This window comes from Solanum stenotomum, chromosome 11, assembly GCF_019186545.1.
Source record: "Solanum stenotomum isolate F172 chromosome 11, ASM1918654v1, whole genome shotgun sequence".
NCBI lineage: Eukaryota > Viridiplantae > Streptophyta > Magnoliopsida > Solanales > Solanaceae > Solanum > Solanum stenotomum.
Genome location: NC_064292.1, coordinates 13,922,683 through 13,941,722, shown reverse-complemented (window position 1 = coordinate 13,941,722; position 19,040 = coordinate 13,922,683). Strand labels below are relative to the sequence as shown.

General features: G+C 38.2%; 2 protein-coding genes across 4 annotated transcripts in view; one reads left to right on the top strand and one right to left on the bottom strand.

Annotated features, from left to right (window-relative positions):
* Window positions 1–7,660: 7,660 nt before the first annotated feature.
* Window positions 7,661–8,536, bottom strand: LOC125845664 (uncharacterized). Its single transcript, XM_049525210.1, has 3 exons — window positions 8,038–8,536; window positions 7,751–7,911; window positions 7,661–7,669 (listed from the first exon to the last, which is right to left on the bottom strand). Exons 1-3 carry the CDS (start codon window positions 8,534–8,536, stop codon window positions 7,661–7,663), a joined length of 669 nt encoding a protein of 222 aa, XP_049381167.1.
* A 10,276-nt stretch (window positions 8,537–18,812) lies between these two features.
* The window catches only part of LOC125845029 (uncharacterized), a 901,011-nt gene continuing 900,783 nt past the window's right edge, over window positions 18,813–19,040 (top strand). For all 3 annotated transcript variants that reach the window (XR_007444214.1, XM_049524413.1, XM_049524412.1), the window contains exon 1: window positions 18,813–19,032. Coding sequence is in view for 2 of the 3 variants with exons in the window: in XM_049524413.1 (XP_049380370.1) it covers window positions 18,936–19,032 (97 nt within the window). In the remaining variant the exon portion in view is untranslated. The remainder of the gene's footprint in view (window positions 19,033–19,040) is intronic.

The window sequence follows — 19,040 nt, the reverse complement described above, 5'->3', positions numbered from 1 at the left end:
ATTTCACTCCTCTGCCACGTGTCGTCACGTGGCTCTGCCACGTCACCGCCGCGTCATAAATTCTACAACCCTTCAAACTTAAATTTCGATGTTTCGGACTCGTTCGGAGTCGGAAAAATACAAACCTTATATGGAATCTGATTGGAAACGATATTTCGGACTCAACGGTGAAGGCGGAATTTCCATTTGGAGCTCGCTTCGACGGAAAGTGGGTCCCACACCCAGTATCATTTGAACCAGATTCCACAATTGCTATCTAAAGCCTCGGGAAGTGAACTAAAGGTCGTTCTAGACCAAAATCAATATTTCGAAGCTAACCTACCTGTCAGAATTTTCATCTGAGCGCGACTTCCAAGAAGGTTGACCAAAGTCAACTTTTCAAGTCATTACAGTACCGGTAAACCCGGTCCGGCGCCCAGTCTTAAGGGTAGCCTCAAGGCGTGACAAACTTGATATCAGAGCCTTAGGTTTAAGAGTCCTAGGATATCTGAAAAGCCACACTAAGTAGAGTCTTTTTCATGGGTGTGAAGTGAACCACATCTAATGAGAGGGAGGCTACAAAGTGTTTTAGGAAAAATTTTTATTTTCTTGATACTCTTATCGTACGTAGGGTATGATCTAATTCCATTCTAACTTGACGTTCTACATTTCAGTGATCATGCCTCCTTGTAGAGCTAATGCCAGGAACGTAAACGTAGCTCCTCCAGTCCCAGATCAAGAAGTTTCGAATGTAGAATTTTGGAACGCCATTCATATCTTGGCTCAGAGTGTTGCCAACCAGAGCAATCAGCGGGCCCCAGCTTCGGCAAATGCTAATGTTGGGTCGACTGCAGCCAGAGTGTGAGATTTTGTTAGGATGAATCCGTCAGAGTTCTTAGGGTCGCAAATTGGTGAGGATCCCCAAAACTTCATTGATGAGGTCAAAAAGATCTTTGACGTGATGCAGGTAACTAAGAATGATCAGGTTGAGTTAGCATCTTACCAACTTAAGGATGTGGCTCATATCTGGTATACTCGGTGGAAGGAGAATAGGGGTAAAGATGCAGCTCCTATCACTTGGGATTGCTTTAGTGAGACCTTCCTGGACAGGTTTTTCCCAAGAGAACTAAGGGAGGCGAAAGCTCAAGAATTTATGAACTTAAGGCAAGGTAGCATGACAGTCCAAGAGTATGGGCTCAACTTTACCCAACTCTCCAGGTATGCTCCTCACATAGTTGCTGATTCCAGGGCTTAGATGAATAAGTTTCTATATAGAGTGTCAGACTTGGTGAAGATAGAGTGTAGAAATGCTATGTTGCTGGAAAATATGAGCATCTCTAGGCTCATGACTCATGTTCAGCAGGTTTGGGTGATAAGCTTAGAAAACATGCTAAGGAGAGCAAGAAGGCTAGGACCGGAAACTATGACTACTCTCAACAGAAATCGGGTGGTGGGAATCGCTCGCAGGTCAGCAGAAATTTTCAACTCCAGCACCTTCATCAGTTAGTGTTCCATTCTCTAAGTTCAAACAAGATCAGAAAGGTAGGGCATCAGGCTTTAAGTCTCAGGGAAGTGTTTCAGGAACCGAAACCTACCCACTTTGCCCTAAGTGTGGTAAGAACCATCCGGGTAAGTGCCTTGCAGGAAAGGAATGATGTTTTGGGTATGGTTAGTCTGGTCACAGGTTGAGGGAGCAGCACCAAAAAATCTCCCGACTCAGCAGGGTAACTCTTTTGGTACATGTGGCAGACAACACTAGAATAGGCTCTATGATCTTCAGGCTCGCCAGGATCAGGAAGATTCTCCTGATGTAGTCACTAGTACGTTACGAGTCTTTGATCTCGATGTTTATGCTTTGTTAAATCCAGGGGCTACTATTTCCTTTGTAACTCCTTATATAGTAGTTAAATTTGGTGTTAGTCCAGAAACTCTCTCAGAACCTTTCTCAGTCTCTACTGCAGTCGGTGACCCAGTTATAGCTAGACAGGTATACATAAATTGTTTTGTTACAGTCTCTCAAAAAGTCACCTCAGCAGATCTTGTAGAGTTAGAAATGGTACACTTCAATGTCATTCTAGGCATGGATTGATTACATTTTTGTTATGCCTCAGTCGATTGTAGAACTAGGATTGTTCGTTTTCAGTTTCCAGATCAATCTTAGAATGGAAGGATAGTAGCTTAGCACCTATGGGTCGATTCATTTCTTAGCTTAAGGCCAGAAAAATGATTTCTAAGGGTTATATATATCATCTAGTTCAGGTTAAGGATTCGAGCTTCGAAACCCCAACTCTTGAGTCACTTCCAGTGGTTAGTGAGTTCCCAGAAGTGTTTCCAAAAGATCTTCCCGGAAATCCCCCGATAGGGAAATCGACTTTAGATTTGATCTCATTCCAAATACCCACCCTATCTCTATTCCTCCATACAGAATGGCTCCAGCTGAGCTTAAGGAATTGAAGGAGCAGTTGAAAGACCTTCTAGATAAAGGCTTCATCAGACCTAGTATTTCGCCATGGGGTGCACCAGTATTGTTCGTGAAGAAGAAAGACGGTTCTCTCAGAATGTGCATTGACTATAGGCAATTGAACAATGTCACAATCAAGAATAAATATCCCATCTCCAAGATTGATGACTTGTTTGACCAACTTCTGGGTGCAAGTCATTTCTCAAAAATAGACCTCAAATCGGGTTATCATAACTCAAAGTCAGAGATAGTGACATTCTGAAGACAGCCTTCAGATCTCGATAAGGTCATTATGAATTTGTAGTTATGTCATTTGGACTAACCAATGCTCACGCAACTTTTATGGATTTGATGAACAGAGTGTTCAAGCAGTACTTGGACTTGTTCGTTATCGTCTTCATTGATGATATCCTCATTTACTCTAGGAATGAGGAGGAACATGCCGAGTCATTTGAGAGTTGTTTTGCAAACTCTTAAAGATCGCTAGTTATTCACCAAATTTAACAAGTGCGAGTTTTGGTTACAATCAGTTACTTTTCTTGGACATACAGTATCCAGCGAAAGGATCCGGGTGGATTCCCAGAAAATAGAAGCAGTGAAACAATGTCCCAAACCTACCTCTCCTGCAGATATCAGAAGTTTCTTGGGTCTAGCGGGTTATTACAGAAGGTTCGTGGAAAGATTTTCATCCATAGGCTCACCACTGACTAGGTTGACTCAAAAAGTGGTCAGGTTTCAGTGGTCAGATGATTGTCAGAAAAGCTTCGCATAATTGAAAACTAGGTTGACTACAACTCATATTTTGACTTTACCAGAAGGTTCAGACGGTTATATGATTTATTGTGATGCATCCAAAGTCGACTTAGGTTGTGTGTTGATGCAGCGAGGTAAGGTTATAACTTATGCTTCCAGACAACTTAAGGTGTATGAGAAGAATTATCCGACTCACGACCTCGAGCTTGCAGTTGTGGTGTTTTCACTCAAGATTTGGAGACACTACCTGTATGGTGTTCATGTAGATGTGTTTACAGACCATAAGAGTCTTCAGTATGTGTTCACCCAGAAATAGTTGAATATTCGCCCGAGAAGATGGCTTGAGTTCCTCAAGGATTATGACATGAGTGTGCATTACCATCTATAGGTAGTGTAGCACATGTTGAGGAAGAAAGAAAAAAGCTAGCAAAGGATGTTCATAGACTTACTCTCCTAGGAGTTCGTCTTATGAGCATATCATATGGTGGTGTAACTGTTCAAAATGGGGCAGAATCTTCATTGGTAGTGGAGGTTAAGGAAAGAAAGACAATGATCTGATATTGCTCGAACTCAATGGTGCAGTCCACCAATAGAGAGTTAAGGTTTTCTCCTAAGGGGGAGATGGTGTGCTTTGCTACCAGGGTCGATTATGTGTTCCTAATGTGGGAGAGGTGAGACAACATATTGTTGCAGAAGCCCAAAGCTCCAGATATTCTATTCATCCATGCACTACTAAGGTGTACCGCGACCTGCGGGAAGTTTATTGGTGGAATGGTATGAAAAGAGATATAGCGGATTTTGTGGCTAAGTGCCCAAATTGCTAGCAAGTTAACGTAGAATCCATTTGGGGGATAGTTGACAAAGTTACTAAGTCTTCTCACTTTTAGACGGTCAAGACTATAGATTCGACGGAGGACTACGCCAAACTTTTCATTAATGAGGTAGTTAGGTTGCATGGGGTTCCTTTGTCTATCATCTCAGATAGAGGCCCTCAGTTTACCTCGCATTTTTGGAAGTCATTTCAGAAAGCTCTTGGTACTCAAGTTAATTTTAGCACAACATTTCACCCACATACTAATGGTCTGGCAGAGCGTACCATTCAAACATTAGAGGACATGTTGAGAGTTTGTGTGATCGACTTCAAGGGTAGTTGGGATGATCACTTTCCTCTTATAGAGTTTGCCTACAACAATAGCTACCATTCCAACATTCAGATGGCACCTTATGAGGCATTGTATGGGCGTAGATGTAGATCTCTAGTTGGTTTGTTTGAAGTAGGTGAAGCAGCCTTGATAGGCCAGATTCAGTCCTTGATGATATGGATAAAGTACAACTCATTAGAGATAGACTTAAGACAGCCCAGAGTTGCCAGAAGTCTTATGCAGATGTGAGGAGAAGGGAACTAGAGTTTCAAGTTAATGATTGGATTTTCCTGAAGGTTTCACCTATAAGGGAGTGATGAGATTTGACAAGAAAGGGAAGCTCAGTCCCAGATATGTAAGCCCTTATCGGATCTTGAAAATGATTGGTAAAGTGGCTTATAAGCTAGAGTTGCCAGCAGATTTAGCAGCAGTGCATCCAGTCTTTCACATTTCATTATTAAAGAAGTGTGTGGTTGATCCAGCATTCGTAGTGTCATTAGAGAGTGTGGCTGTGAAATATAGCCTTTCTTATGAGGATGTACCAGTTGAAATCCTTGATCATCATGTTAGAAGGTTGAGAAACAAAGAAGTCGTTTTAGTCAAGGTTTGGTGGAGAAGTCAGTCCGTAGAGGGAGTTACTTGGGAAGCAGAAGCAGCCATGAAGGCCAAGTATCCTCACCTCTTTCCTTCCGATTCCACTCCATCTTGAGGTAATAGCTCTTCTTCAGTTTTTCAGTCATTCATGCGTGAAATCAGTCTTAGTACCATGTTCTTTAAATTTGTACTTCCATTTTCAGCGTATTTGCATGTTATTGGAACTCAGTTCAGTTAGAAATCAGTCTTCAGTGTTAAATGGTAGGGTTGTAGTTTTTCCCTCAATCTCAGCTAGTTTAGCCTTCATTCGAGGACGAATATTCCCAAGGGGGAGATATTGTAACACCTTGAAAACCAAGCCTAGAAACAATTGCAGAATTTACCTGAAGCAGTGAACCAGTGAACCACGATAGGGTTCACGGACCGTGATAGGTCCACGATTCGTAGACCTACCCGTGGTCCAGACTTAGACTTCACCAGGCCCAGGCGTCAGACCACGGGACCCTTCACGGGCCATGGTCACGACAACGAGCCATGGTGGAGTCCGTAGTGTCAGACCAGTAGACCTCCCTAGCTTGGCCCTAGAACCCCTCAGGTCTAAGTGAAGACCACAGACACTTTCGTGGTATCTGGTCCTTCACACAGTCTGTGGAGTTTAACCAGTAGACTCCCAATATGAAGCCTCTAGACCTCAGCCCAAGTGAGGACCATGCGGACCTTTACGGTCCGTGGTCCTCCACACGGGCCGTGTAATGGTCGTAGTCCAGACCCCCCAAATTTTTAGAACTAAGTCTAGATCACAACCGACTTCACGGTCTGTGGTCCCTTTCATGGTCCGAAAGATGGTCGTGGTCAGCCCGTCTACTACATTAAGTCAGGGTTATTTCGGTCTTTTCCTATTTCGCTGGACCTCTAAACTATGTGGTTTTGATTAGTTTTAGCCTAGAAACATAACTAGAACTTACCTAAGTCAGATCTTGCATCAAAACTCATAAATTTAGAAGCGTAAGAAGAGAAAGAGGCGACCAACCCTAGTTCAAGGACGCAACGAGTTTCTTCAGTTCTAGCCCAGAAATCAAAGGATTTCTCCGTAAAATTCGTCACCCGGTATGTGGAATTTCACTAGTGGGCTCCTTTCACCCATAAGGTTCCTAGTTTTCAGTCAGTTTCTTGATTCCCTTATTATGACTAGACCTAGGGTTTCTTAAATGTTAGAATTGTTAGGTTCTTAGCTGCTAGAATGATCCAAATCAGATTAGTAAGTTAATATTCAGTTTATTGCATAAATTCCAGAACCCTAGCTATGCATTTCTTTAGTCCTTAAATTACACATGCTAGGTCAGATATTTCAGTTATTCAGTTATACATGCCTTAGTTATTAATATATCAATATCAGTTTAATTGTTGTACTCTCAGTTTGCATGTTCAGTTTGAGCTATCTAGTATCTTACAGAAATTTAGTCATAATGTGTTAATCACTCAATCCATTGGGAATAGCATAATACCGAGTTGGACTAGGGTTCAGCGTACCCAAATAGTCCTAGAACTACGAGCCACATAGGTTGTAAGTCCCTTCTGTGGATATCATTTTAGTGATCACGCCAGCATGCCTCTATACCTCTGGCAGCGTATATTGGATCCTCTCGATGGGGCGTATACATTGGACTCTACATTTATCTCATGTGATTTTATTATTGGTTATTAGTAGCTCCCACAGTTCAACCATATTCTATTGCATTGACCATTTACCAGTATATTCAGTATTTCAGTCTCAACATGCTATAAATTGGTCATTGCGTTCAGTTAGCTCAGTATTCAGTATCTATGTCATGTTCAAATTATGCTCTTACTATATTGCTTGTTCAGTTATATGCTTATTTCAGCTTTACTCTATCCTACATGCTCAGTACCTTTCAAGTACTGACGCATACTCTGCGCTGCATCTTCCTGTGATATAGGTTTAGATTCTCAGCATCTAGATCACGCTTATATTGGTTCCTGATCTCCATTTTAGCAGCATTAGTGGTGAGTCCTCATTCTTCGAGGGCAACAATCATGTTATCTTTTCATTATTTCAATCTATTAGTTTCGGTTTTGCTAGACTTAGCTGAGGTATGTCCCAGCACTTCTAGTCAGTTAGAGGCTATTTTCAGACATAGTTAGATTCAGCTTAGTATTTGAGTTTGATATTTCTTTTGTATTAAACTCTCAGATTGGATATATTCAGTTTTAGTATATGGGTATTCCCAATCATTTTAGATTTACTTATGATTAGCTTCCGCATCAGTGATTATTATTCTTAGTATGCTCATGTCATGCCACCAGGGTTAGCTTGGGGTCACTTGAGATCCTAGGTCCCGTGTCTGCGTCTAGGGGTTAGCCTCGGGGCGTGACATTATTTCTTCAAGCATAGTAATGATGATCTTGTGTCTAGCAGCCAAGATCCATGTATTAAAACACTTAGACATGTTGTTGTCTATAGAGTCACACTTTACTTCAGTAATGAAGTAAACTTTGCACCAAAAATTAATGTTGTAGTACATTAAGCTATCCATCATTTTTTCTGGACCAAACAACTTCATCTTCTCTATATTTTTCCTTAATTGAGACTCAAATGTACTCTTAGCTATCTTCCAAAATTGTTGTATTCTTTGAAGACCCCTCCAATTCTTAGCCCAATTAGCTAATATATGCCTAGCACACATTCTATGTTCACACTTAGGTAATACATCTATAATTGCTACAGATATTCCATACAATAGATGATAATTTGGTCACAATTACACATATAAATTGAAAATTACAAAATAAGTTCACATACCTTTTGCATATCTGTAATCAAGGTGAGACCTTCACCATCTCCATGTCCCAGATCATCCCTTATGCACTTGAAAAACATGGTCCAAGTGTTTTTGTTCTCCTTTTCAATTATTGCCCAAGCAAGTGGCATCATCTGATTGCTACCATCCTTGGCCACAACAACTAACAATTAACCTTTACAAACATTTTTAAGAAAACAACCATCTAAGCCTAAGCACTTCCTACAATGTATCCATGCCTTCCTTAAAGCATCAAAACATATGTAAAAACTCTGAAATATTGATTTGCCTTCGGCATCAGGTTCACCAACTTTTACAACACAACTGGTCCCTGGATTGGTCCTTAACAATTCATCCTTGTAGTCAAGTATTCTTCCAAATTCCACAACATGATCACCCATTATATCTTTCAACACTTTAGCTCTTGCTCTTCTCATAGTAGTCTTGTCAACATAAAGTTTAATTTTTTTCCAAATCATCTCCTGCAACTTGAAGACTCTTATGTTTGGTTGCTCAATTATTCTTTCTCTGAAGGCTTCAGATAAAAACTTTGCATTGCACAAGTAATTTCTAGTTGTCTTATTGCAAGTATGCTTTGGATTGTAAGTTTTTATCATGAAATTATTTGTTGTCTTGTCAAGACATCCATACAAAAGCCATGGACAACCATCTTTGCATCTAACTTTAATTTTTTTTGGTTCATTCACCCACGTCTCCACATGAACCCTCCTTCTAACTGCATATTTAGTTATTGTTTGTCTAAATTCTTTCACATCTTTAAACACCATGCCCAACTGTCACACAAATTTCTTTGTAGTAGGATCATGAATGATTTTTTTGAGTTTTTGAACTCCTCTTTCTTGACAACTTTACCCTTCTTGATCAACCAGATTCATGTTCATCATCATCATCACAACACTCATCTTCATCTAACTTAAAACTATCCTCATCAGAACTTGCAAAGTAAGGCTCATCATCTCCTAGCCTTCCTTCATGACTTACTTTACCTGTTCCAGTTTCATCAAAACCTAAATCTGGTCCAGCTTCACCTACTGTTACCTCTTCATTGTCAGCTGGTACTCTTTCCCTTCTTTTCCTCCTTTGAAAACTTCTCTTTTCAGCCCTCAACTCCCTAACCTCCTCATGTACATCACTACCATACTCTACCTCATTATTATCTCCAACTAATTCAACTTCAGACTCAACACTATCCTCAGTTGAATAATCAGAACCCTCTACTTCTTCTTTTGAGAAATCAGATCCAGCAGGACCAACATCTATATCATCATCTCCTACAACATCTGCAGTAGCACCATCTGCAGTAGCAATATTGACAAGAGGTGTAGTAGTGAAAGGAGGTGAGGTTGAAAAAGTAGCAACGAGGTTCTCACTGTTTAAATGGTCTTCACCTACTCCAAAGTTGAAGTTTTCACTCTCACTAGGCCTTGTATTAAAAGTTGAACCATATTCTCTCATATCCATATGACTACCATTTTCTATTAACATGGGGCCCCACAATTGCCTCATCAACCAAATGCCTAACAAATACCTCCACTACATCCCCATCTTCCAAGGAACACATCATGTCTAAAATATCCTTATCATTGTCAACATCTACCAAAATGCCACTGTTAGGTGCTTTAATACTAAAGGTGCAAGTTGTACTATATCCCAATTCTCTAATATAGTCTTTCAACTCAAAATATGACATTTTATCTACATCAACATCTAAAAATTCTATAACTTTTTCACCATTATATATTAGTTCCCCACTACTTAAATCTAACACCCCACCATCACCTTAGAGTAATCAAAGTAAACCCATACATCTCTTTCCTGAAAGCAATAAAAAAACAGAATAGTAATTATAGACATACTCTAACCTGAGGGAAATCCAAAAAATAGAATAATACTTAAAAACGTAGTATCATTGTAGCAATATGAATATAATACTAAGACGAACATAAATACAACATAGTAACTGCTTCTCTATGAACATAATACTAAGAAGAACATAAATACAACACTCCATGAACATAATACTAAGACGAACAGAAATACATAATTACGAGACTTAGACGAGAAAAGGAAAAACCTAATTTCATGAAAAATATGGTATAATATGGTGTAAATGAACACCTAACACTATAATCGTAAGCCACACATAAGATTTCACACAATGTTGCTCTTAATTTCACAAATCAACAAAAACCCTAGGGGATAAAGCACAAACTCGAAATAAGGGATAAAGAACTTAGCTTTTATTAAATCAGTTGATAAACTACAAAATAAAGTTGAAAATACACAGCAAAATCGTTCGATGATCACCAGAAATGTATTGCAAATGGAGAAGGAGATAAAAATGAGAAAGGATGATTGTTTTGGTCTTTTACATTTTAGGAGGGAAATAGGGAAAAAACAAGAATTGGGAGTTAAAGAGGCTGGGGACCCAGCCGCGTGGAATCATGTTGGTCTAATTATTTGGTTTATGTGTTGAGGTCAACACTTAGGTGTGTAGAAAGTAGAGAAATATAAAGTTCAGGTGGGTAATAGGACACCCGTGAATTTGAAGTATGTAGTTGGGATTTCGGGTATAGGTTGGGGGGGGGGGTTTAGACCATTTTCTCTTGTTTTTATATATGAACTAATTTGAAGAGGTTTGAGAGAAAACAGCAGCAAAAGAAGTTGAATATTTTGTTCCAATCACTTTAGAATGTTCTTTGAATTTTAAGGAGGTTGATAGCGATTAAATATCGAAATACACATTGATTTGAGAGGGTAAGGAGGTGTTGAGGAGTGTTTCAATTGTCCACAAACTGATTCAAAACGAAAAAGCAAACTTGTAAACATTATTGCTAGTTTTCAAAGTCAATGTCAAACTTTTGTATTAAGCTCCAAATGAAATATATTATTCATCTCTGAATTCTTCATAATTTAAAATATCAACCTCTTTAATTGCATCTTACAATAATAACTTGACAAATATAAGTGTCATTAGCTCATGTTAACAGACAAAAAAACTAATTAGAGATTTTTGTATTGATTTAAACGAGTTGTTCATGATTAACATTTTTTTTATAGAAGTTCACATTTAACAATTGTCCAATCAAAAAAGAGATTACTAAAAATTAATTTTTTAACATCAATATTTAACCTTTTATTACCGTGCGAAGCATTGAATATGAGTATACTAGTGGCCTTAATATATTTAAAATCACAATAATCAATCTAAATTTTTCTAGAAAAATATAATTTCGAAACACCTTAGAGGCAAACTTTACTTTTTGTCAACACAAATTAGCCCCTCACATTAACTGTTTGAAAATTAAAAGTATAAGAACACTTTACGTATTAGTTAGAAAATCTAATTCCATAATCAAATTTTGATTTGAATATCATTTGTAAAGTTGAATCACTGTTTTTGAATTCTAATTTAGATTTAAATTTTTTAATTCTAGTCTCTTAAATCATTTGTTTGGGGTGATCGAATTCAATGAATTTAGCACATAATCAATATATCCATTTAAGAAATAATTATCTTAAGTTTGAGGTTGGTTCTCCACATTTTTAAATTTTGTAGTCGAGAGCTCCTTATTCAGAAATTCACAAAATAGATATTGTAATTTGTCTTTGCTATTAAAATGCTACAACTACTTCATTGTGATATCTCATTGTCAATATTGATTTTGTTTCTAATTTGCACCCTCTTAGAAATTTAGGTGGTTCCTCAAATTTGGATTATAAGTAACTCTAAAATTTTAGTGTTTTGTACCTCAACTTGCATTGCCTATGAAAAGTATTAACTCTTGATTAGATACGAACATATCAATTGTATGGGTTCCTCCACAGATTCTGCAGAATAATTGAGCTTATTGGATTGAATGAACTTGAGCTTGCACTTGACCCATCAAAAAACTATTTAGCTCGCTAAAGTTGTTGTTCATAGTTGTGATATGTGCCTATATACTAGTTATCCTATTAATCTCTAGAATTTTTATTGCCTATTTCATTGTACCGCTATTGAATCAACTTGTCTACTCATGAGTATTAATTGACAACCTATTGAAAAGTAGCACCAACTCATCATATGTTTTCTCTAGTGCTTGTCCATCGGCAACTTAACCAAAAAATAACTTTGAATATCTAAACTTTCAATAAATATATATGCTAGAACTTTTTGGGTTGGTGATGATTGAACAATCTCGTGCCCCCATCGAAACATCTTGTACATTCCAAGTATGGGTTGGTGCAGCACCCTATGTTCATCGTGTTCGCACACCTAGCATCATGTTCGCAGAGGACAATGATTTTGGTCTACGCAATCATGATCCTGGTGTTGTATTCGCAAATACACGATGTCTTGGTTACTGTGTTTGTAGGATAATGTAATGACCCTCCAGGTCATTTTTAAATTAAAGAATTCTTTTCCTCGTATAAAGCATTCACTGCATCGTTTAGAGCATTCCTGTAGCGACCCCAAGTCATTTATGACTTGCTGGCACTGACTGTTCGGTCGCCTGGTCGTTCGTTTGGGTTTTAGGCCCGTTCTCCTGTTTTGGAGATTTTTATAACTTGAAAAGTTGACTTTGGTCAACCTTCTTGGAAGACGTGCTCAGATGAAAATTCTGACAGCTAGGTTAGCTTCGGAAGATCGATTTTGGTCTAGAACGACCCTTTGTTCACTTCCCGAGACTTTAGATAGCAATTGTGGAATCTGGCTCAAATGATACTGGGTGTGGGACCCACTTTTCGTCGAAGCGAGCTCCAAATGGAAATTCCGCCTTCACCATTGAGTCCGAAATATCATTTCCAATCAGATTCCATATAAGGTTTGTATTTTTCCGACTCCGAACGAGTCCGAAACATCGAAATTTAAGTTTGGAGGGTTGTAAAATTTTGACGCGGCGGTGACGTGGCAGAGCCACGTGACGACACGTGGCAGAGGTGGAAATTTCCAGATTTTTAAGAACGAATTTCGTCCAAATTTTTGTTCAACTTCAAATTGAGATTGCTCCTTCATTTTTAATCCAAATTAAGTGATTCAAAAGGCAAACTTCAAGAGAATTTCGAGGGGAATCTAGCGGTGATCTCGAAAACGCGAGGGGAGGCTTCGTTGAGGTAAGAAATCAATTTTTAGCCACTGCCAGTGTGATTTTCGGATGTTTTGTTGTTGAATTTTTGAAATGTGAGATCTTGATCATCGTAAGTCCGTTTTGAGTCATTCTTGTGGCTAACTTGTAGAGTTTTTCGCAAGGATCGTCGTGGTATAATCTGTTTGGGTTGAAAGGGTCTCGTTTTTCCGGAAATTGATGATGAAAGGGCTGTCCTTTTTAATTATTGTGGCTGATTTGCGGTGTTGTGGGCATCTGTTTGTGCTAAAATTTTGGGATATTAGTTTAGTAAGGTAGTTGGGACGTTTCCACGGATTCGATTTTGAGATTCTAAGTGTGGGCCCCACAATCCCGTTTTAGACCCGATTTTGGGTCCGTCTCCGAAAAATATAATTTTAGTGTCAATATATTCGTAATGACGAGGTGATTAACCTTTTGTTAGTGGGGAAGCATTTGGAGACCGTTCGGAGAGGAAAAGATCCGGTACCGTGAGTTGGAGCACGCGTGATCGGCTTTCAGGTAGGCTATGGTTTTCTCTCGTGAGATTGAGCATGTTTAGGCAATTGTTTATTGATTTGCTTGAGTATGGAGGGGTTCGGGTGTCGAGCATGCTAAATTTCTATAATTCCTGCCTTAGACCTTATTTCGGGAAAGTGTTGGATTATGACAGCATGTCTCTTGATATTATTGAATATCCATATCTGGTGGTGTATATGATAATATTGAATTGAAGTATGTTTGGCCTTAGTCTAGGCTTAGACTAGTGTTGCCATAGACTTGCGAGATTTTGGATGTCGTTGGGCAGTAGAACTTTTTCCGACGTCGTTTCGGACGGTCAGCTCCTTGTAGACTGATATAGCAGACTTGAGTCTGATAGTCGGTAACTCAGCTTATGACCTTGTATCCATAATGCCCTGCTTTTCTGTTAGCTACAGTACCCGGTTAGAGTCCGTGGTCCAGCTTACTTATGTCCAGGCTTAGCTACAGTACCCGGTTAGAGTCCATGGTCCAGCCCACCCGTGCCTGACCTTTGGCTACAGCACCCGGTTCGAGTCCGTGGTCCAGCCTATATAGGTTGACTCATTAGCTATAGTACCCGGTTCGAGTCCGTGGTCTAACTTGCACGTGGTGTATTCCCAATTCCTCACTAAAGCTTCAGTTTAGTCTTGATTACTCTCATCTGTAGGTTGAGGTTTTGGATGTTGGAGAGATTCCGATTAAAGTCCGGGACGTAATGAGATCCTGGAATATGATTGGGAATGGTTCAGTTAAAAGTCCATAAATTGGTAATATTGTGATAGACCTTCTAGCTCCATTATTTTACTTCAACTACCGGTGCATCTGTCGGGCTTATGGGGGTCCGTGCAGGTGGTTTTTTTTATTGTGCACGAGCGTACCCGTCGGGTTTATGGGAGCCCGGCGGAGTTAGTTAGATTACTTGTCTTTGTTGCCTGTACGCTCGTGTACATACCCACATTTACTACTCTTTGCACTTGATGTGACCCTTTATTTGCATTTCAGTTCACTTTTGCTTATTTTGCTCAGTCGGCCTATGATGCCTACTGGGTACCTGTTGTTTTGGTACTCATGCTACGCTCTGTATCTATTTTGTGATGCAGGTCCGAGCACTAGTAGCCAACGTTAATCGAGCTTGGAGTAGACTTATCCGGAGACGGGGGTGAGCACACGACGTTTTGTACTATTTCAGTCTCCATCTGTATATATAGACTTATCTTTTTCCTTTCGAGACAGTCCAGTCTCTGTTGTCCAGTTTTGAGACTTGTACTCATTTTGTAAAAGCTCTGTACTGGTGACTTCCAGGTTCTGGGAGGGATCTTTATTTGTATATATGTTGTGGGTTGCTTCTGCCTGTTTATATTATTATTTGTCTACTTTTGTTTGATTTCTACCCTCAGACCCATTACTTGTTGTTCCGGGTTACGGGTTGGCTTACCTGCTGGTGGGTTATAGTAGGTGCCATCATGACTTGATAAATCGGGTCGTGACAGATAAGGTCTGTGTTTGCAGAGGCTTAGGTCCCTAACCCTTCGCATTCACGAGATAAGCTCCGCAATTGTAGGAAAGGGTCTAAGTTAACCCGAGTCAGTTGACTACCACGATCGCGGGCATGGGCTTGCATTCACGGAGATCATTTAACTTACCTGTTATATTGTGATTAGCTCGAATTTCAACTCACAATATTATTTTTCAAAACTTGATATGTTGAGCTTGGGAGCTTTGTTTGAGGTGATTTTCGCTGCGATGTAACACCTAAAAAAAAGAAAAGATGGATTGTAGATGGATGGTCCAAGTCTACGAGTTCTATTTACAGATTGTAGAAGGTTCTATGGTCCGTATAAGGGAGCCATAGAAAAGGGCCTTGAGGATCTTATGGTTTGGGTTTCTGAACTTTCCTACGGACCACCAGGATGGTCCGGCGAAAGTTCTAAGGCTTGTAGGAAAGGTATTGTAGAAGGTGTTTCCGACTTAGTTAAAATTATGACTTTTAGGCCTACGGAAGGTTGTACGGGTTGTGGAAGTTTTCATGATTCATAGACCTATCTCGTGGAACTTGACTTCAAACTGGAAGGATTTTGGTTCATAGGTTCCACGGTTGGGTCTACGGTCCATGGAACTTTAGGCGGACTATAAAATAGACTCATGAAAACTATTCAAAATTTTAAGTCTAGTATCAAGTTTTATGGACAACAAGTACGGTCTGTAGAAAGTTATACGGACCGTAGGTAAGTTCGTAGGACTCCATCGGTAGTTTTAAGTTCAGGGTATTTGTCTCTTTTCTATGTATTTAATACCTATATTATGTCGTTTTACCCCTAAACCTAAGCCTATAACTACCCTTCACCCTTAGAATTCTCTCCAAGGTTCTCTCTAAAAAATTTCTATAGATAAAGGAAGAAGAAACTAATTCTCAAGATCAAGTCTCCTTTACTCATCATTGCCTAGGGCTTCAATCATCGAGAGATCATCAATGGGTTTCATTCATCCATTGAGTCCCCAAAATTTCTTCAATTCTCCAATTTAATTTCCCAAAATTGATTAGGTTTTCATTCAATTTCTTGTGGATTCTATTTGTATGGATTCAATTGATTGATTATGATCTTATTTTGATGATTTGGACTCAATTACATGATTTTCAACTAATTCCATGTGAACCCATGCATGATCTATGATTTTGATTGTGAGCCCTAATTTGCATGAATTTGAAGAGAAACTATGAATCTATGAATGATGTTTTCATGAACTTATGCATGATTTATGATAAATGATTGATTATTATCTAGGTTGCTTAAGATAAACATTGATTAATTGTGAAAGGATTTTCTCACATACTTAAGAAATCATGAACTGTGAAAGTTTTCTCGCATCATTGTTTAAGGAGCTACTCTATGATATTTCTAGCTTGATTTAATAACTTGATTGTAATTTTCCATGGATGATGATGATTTTATGTTTATGACTATTCCATTGGGATTTCTACTTAGCACCTAGAGGACATTGAGATTGAGGCTCTCCCATTAATAGAGGCCGAGTCTCTAGTAGCAACTCCTTGTCCCTAACTATGTGACCTCTTAGGATGTATAAGCTAGTAGATCCACATAAGCTAGAAGTTCATGGTCCTTATGTTGGCAAGTTTGACATCTCTTTTTGATGTGGGATCAATACACCGTATTCCATGTTATAGCTCACATGGTCCATGTCGGTTAAAAATAGATATCCCACAAAATGAACTAAGTTACATTTAAAATGTTTTATAAAGCTTTCTTTATGATTTCAAGATGCATTGATCATGTTTATAATTATGATTCTATTTAAAGGTTTTTACTATGCTGCTTGGTCATGTATATCATGTTTTCGATTATGTCCCCTAGTGATCATATCTCATGTTTTATTGCATTCCTCTCATAATTAGTACATTCCATGTACTAATGTATATTTGTGCCTACATTATTTCACTAATTTAGGGCGTGACGACTCCTCTCCTACCATTCGTGGCTAGTTGATCATCATAAAGATTGAAGACTTGGTGAGTCCTCATAATTCGAGGACAATGTTACTTTTATTGCTTTCCATATGTGTTAGTTTCAGACTTTGTATATGGTGTAAATGTTACATCCCGACCACTCCTTTTGATGTAATAGATGACTTGTCAAGACTTTGATGTACTTTTGCTTATTTGTCAATTTTTTTCACTTCTTATGAGATTTCTTACTTTCCTCAATTATGTTGTGTATATGTATGTCAAGTGTCTTTTCTCAATATTATATCATTGACTAATGAGTAATTTCCAAACAAAGAAACATTAATGATACAATACAATATATATATATATACTGATTTATTATCAATTAAGCGAAATTATGAGCCTTAATGATACAAATACAATATATGATACTTATTTAATATAAGTTAAGCGAAATTAATTAGGGGTATCTAATGTAATTATTTAGTGGAGTATGAATGTAAAAGGGTATATATTTGTAATTATTTTACTTTTATGGGGTATTTGCTTAGTTTCTCCTAATTTTTTTTTGGGAACTTTCGCATATATCCACTCAGAAATAGCTTAATTATGCTCCATAACTATAGTTTGCTAATTACAATTCATAGCTACATGTTATAGGGAGGAGAGTGGCAAGCGAGATTGGGAGAGGGAGGAGAGGGGCGAGCGAGAGGGCAGAGAGTGAGAGATAGGTGAATTGTATATGTATATCAGTTAAATAATTGTATATTATACAAATGTATTTTTATATCTGGCGACGAGATTGGGAGAGGGAGAAGAGAGGCGAGTGAGAGAAGGCAGTAATTTGTATAATTCACATCTTGTTTGTCTAATTTGCAGGTACGTTTGTATAATTCACGTGTTTTTGTATAATTAAGTAATATAAAGTCTGGAACTATACAAATATGATAAAACTCGAAATAACGAATTGATACAAACTTAAACATATGAACTTTAAACAATTATACAAATCATATTATACAAATTACATTATATAAATTATATTATACAAAATAAAACTACACGTTTATATAAACTTTAAAAAGTTATACACAAAAAGATTGACTGCATATGGTGACAAAACCGAAAAATCAAAGGAAATCATCATCATATACAAATACGAATCAAACGAAGAATTGTTAGTTGCTAATTATACAAATGTGACGAATTATACAAATGTGACTAATTATACAAACTTGAAGTCAGCCCACGTAATTAATGGTTAATATTAATCGCAAGTGGTAATTATAACAATGACAAATTACTTAACTACATTCATTTACTTATCTTAATATCCATTTATCCCTACTTATTTCAAAAATTTCAAAAATTCCTTGTTTACCTATGTATCTCGTGCACAACGCTATGTATCTCGCTATGTGGAATGTATCAAAGACTATGTATTCCGTGCACAACGCTATGTATCCCGCTATGTGGAATGTATCAAAGACTATGTATTCCGTGCACAACGCTATGTATCCCGTGCACAATGTTATGTATCCCGCTATGTGGAATGTATCAAACCTAATATATCCCGTGCACAACGCTATGTAGAATGTATCAAACCTAATGTATCCCATGCACAACGCTATGTATCCCGCAAACATCATTTTTAAGGGATTTTTCGTAAATAGAAAACTAGAAGGGATAGGATGTTATTTAGTACTTATAATATGTGGTTCCTGTAATTTATACTTATAACAAACTATAACTATGATGACTAATTAAGTAGTATAAGTTTGCTTAACCGCGTAATTTTTTCAAATTTTTACATGTTATATGCCCGGGTGATTTCCCCACTTACAAACTTGGGCCAATTTGAGGGAAGTGTTGTTGGGCTGTAGGGAGTTCCAATTCTAAGGCCCAAAATCCTTGTAGCCGGTGTCTTGGCATCCGAACGCCATCTCTTCTTTCTCCGGCGAAAATTTCTTAGTTCTCCGTCTACTTCTCAAAATTAACGTCTGTTTTTCTTTCCTCATTTCATAGAAACCCTAATCAGTCAGTGGATTGGTATGCAGTGCGTGGGGAACTCAAAATCATTCGTTTTGCTCTACGATGTTTGAAGGCCTCGTTAGACAACTGATATTGGGTTATCTAGGCCAATATATTAAGGATATTCAAAAGGAGAAGCTGAAGATCACCTTATGGAATGGTAACTCA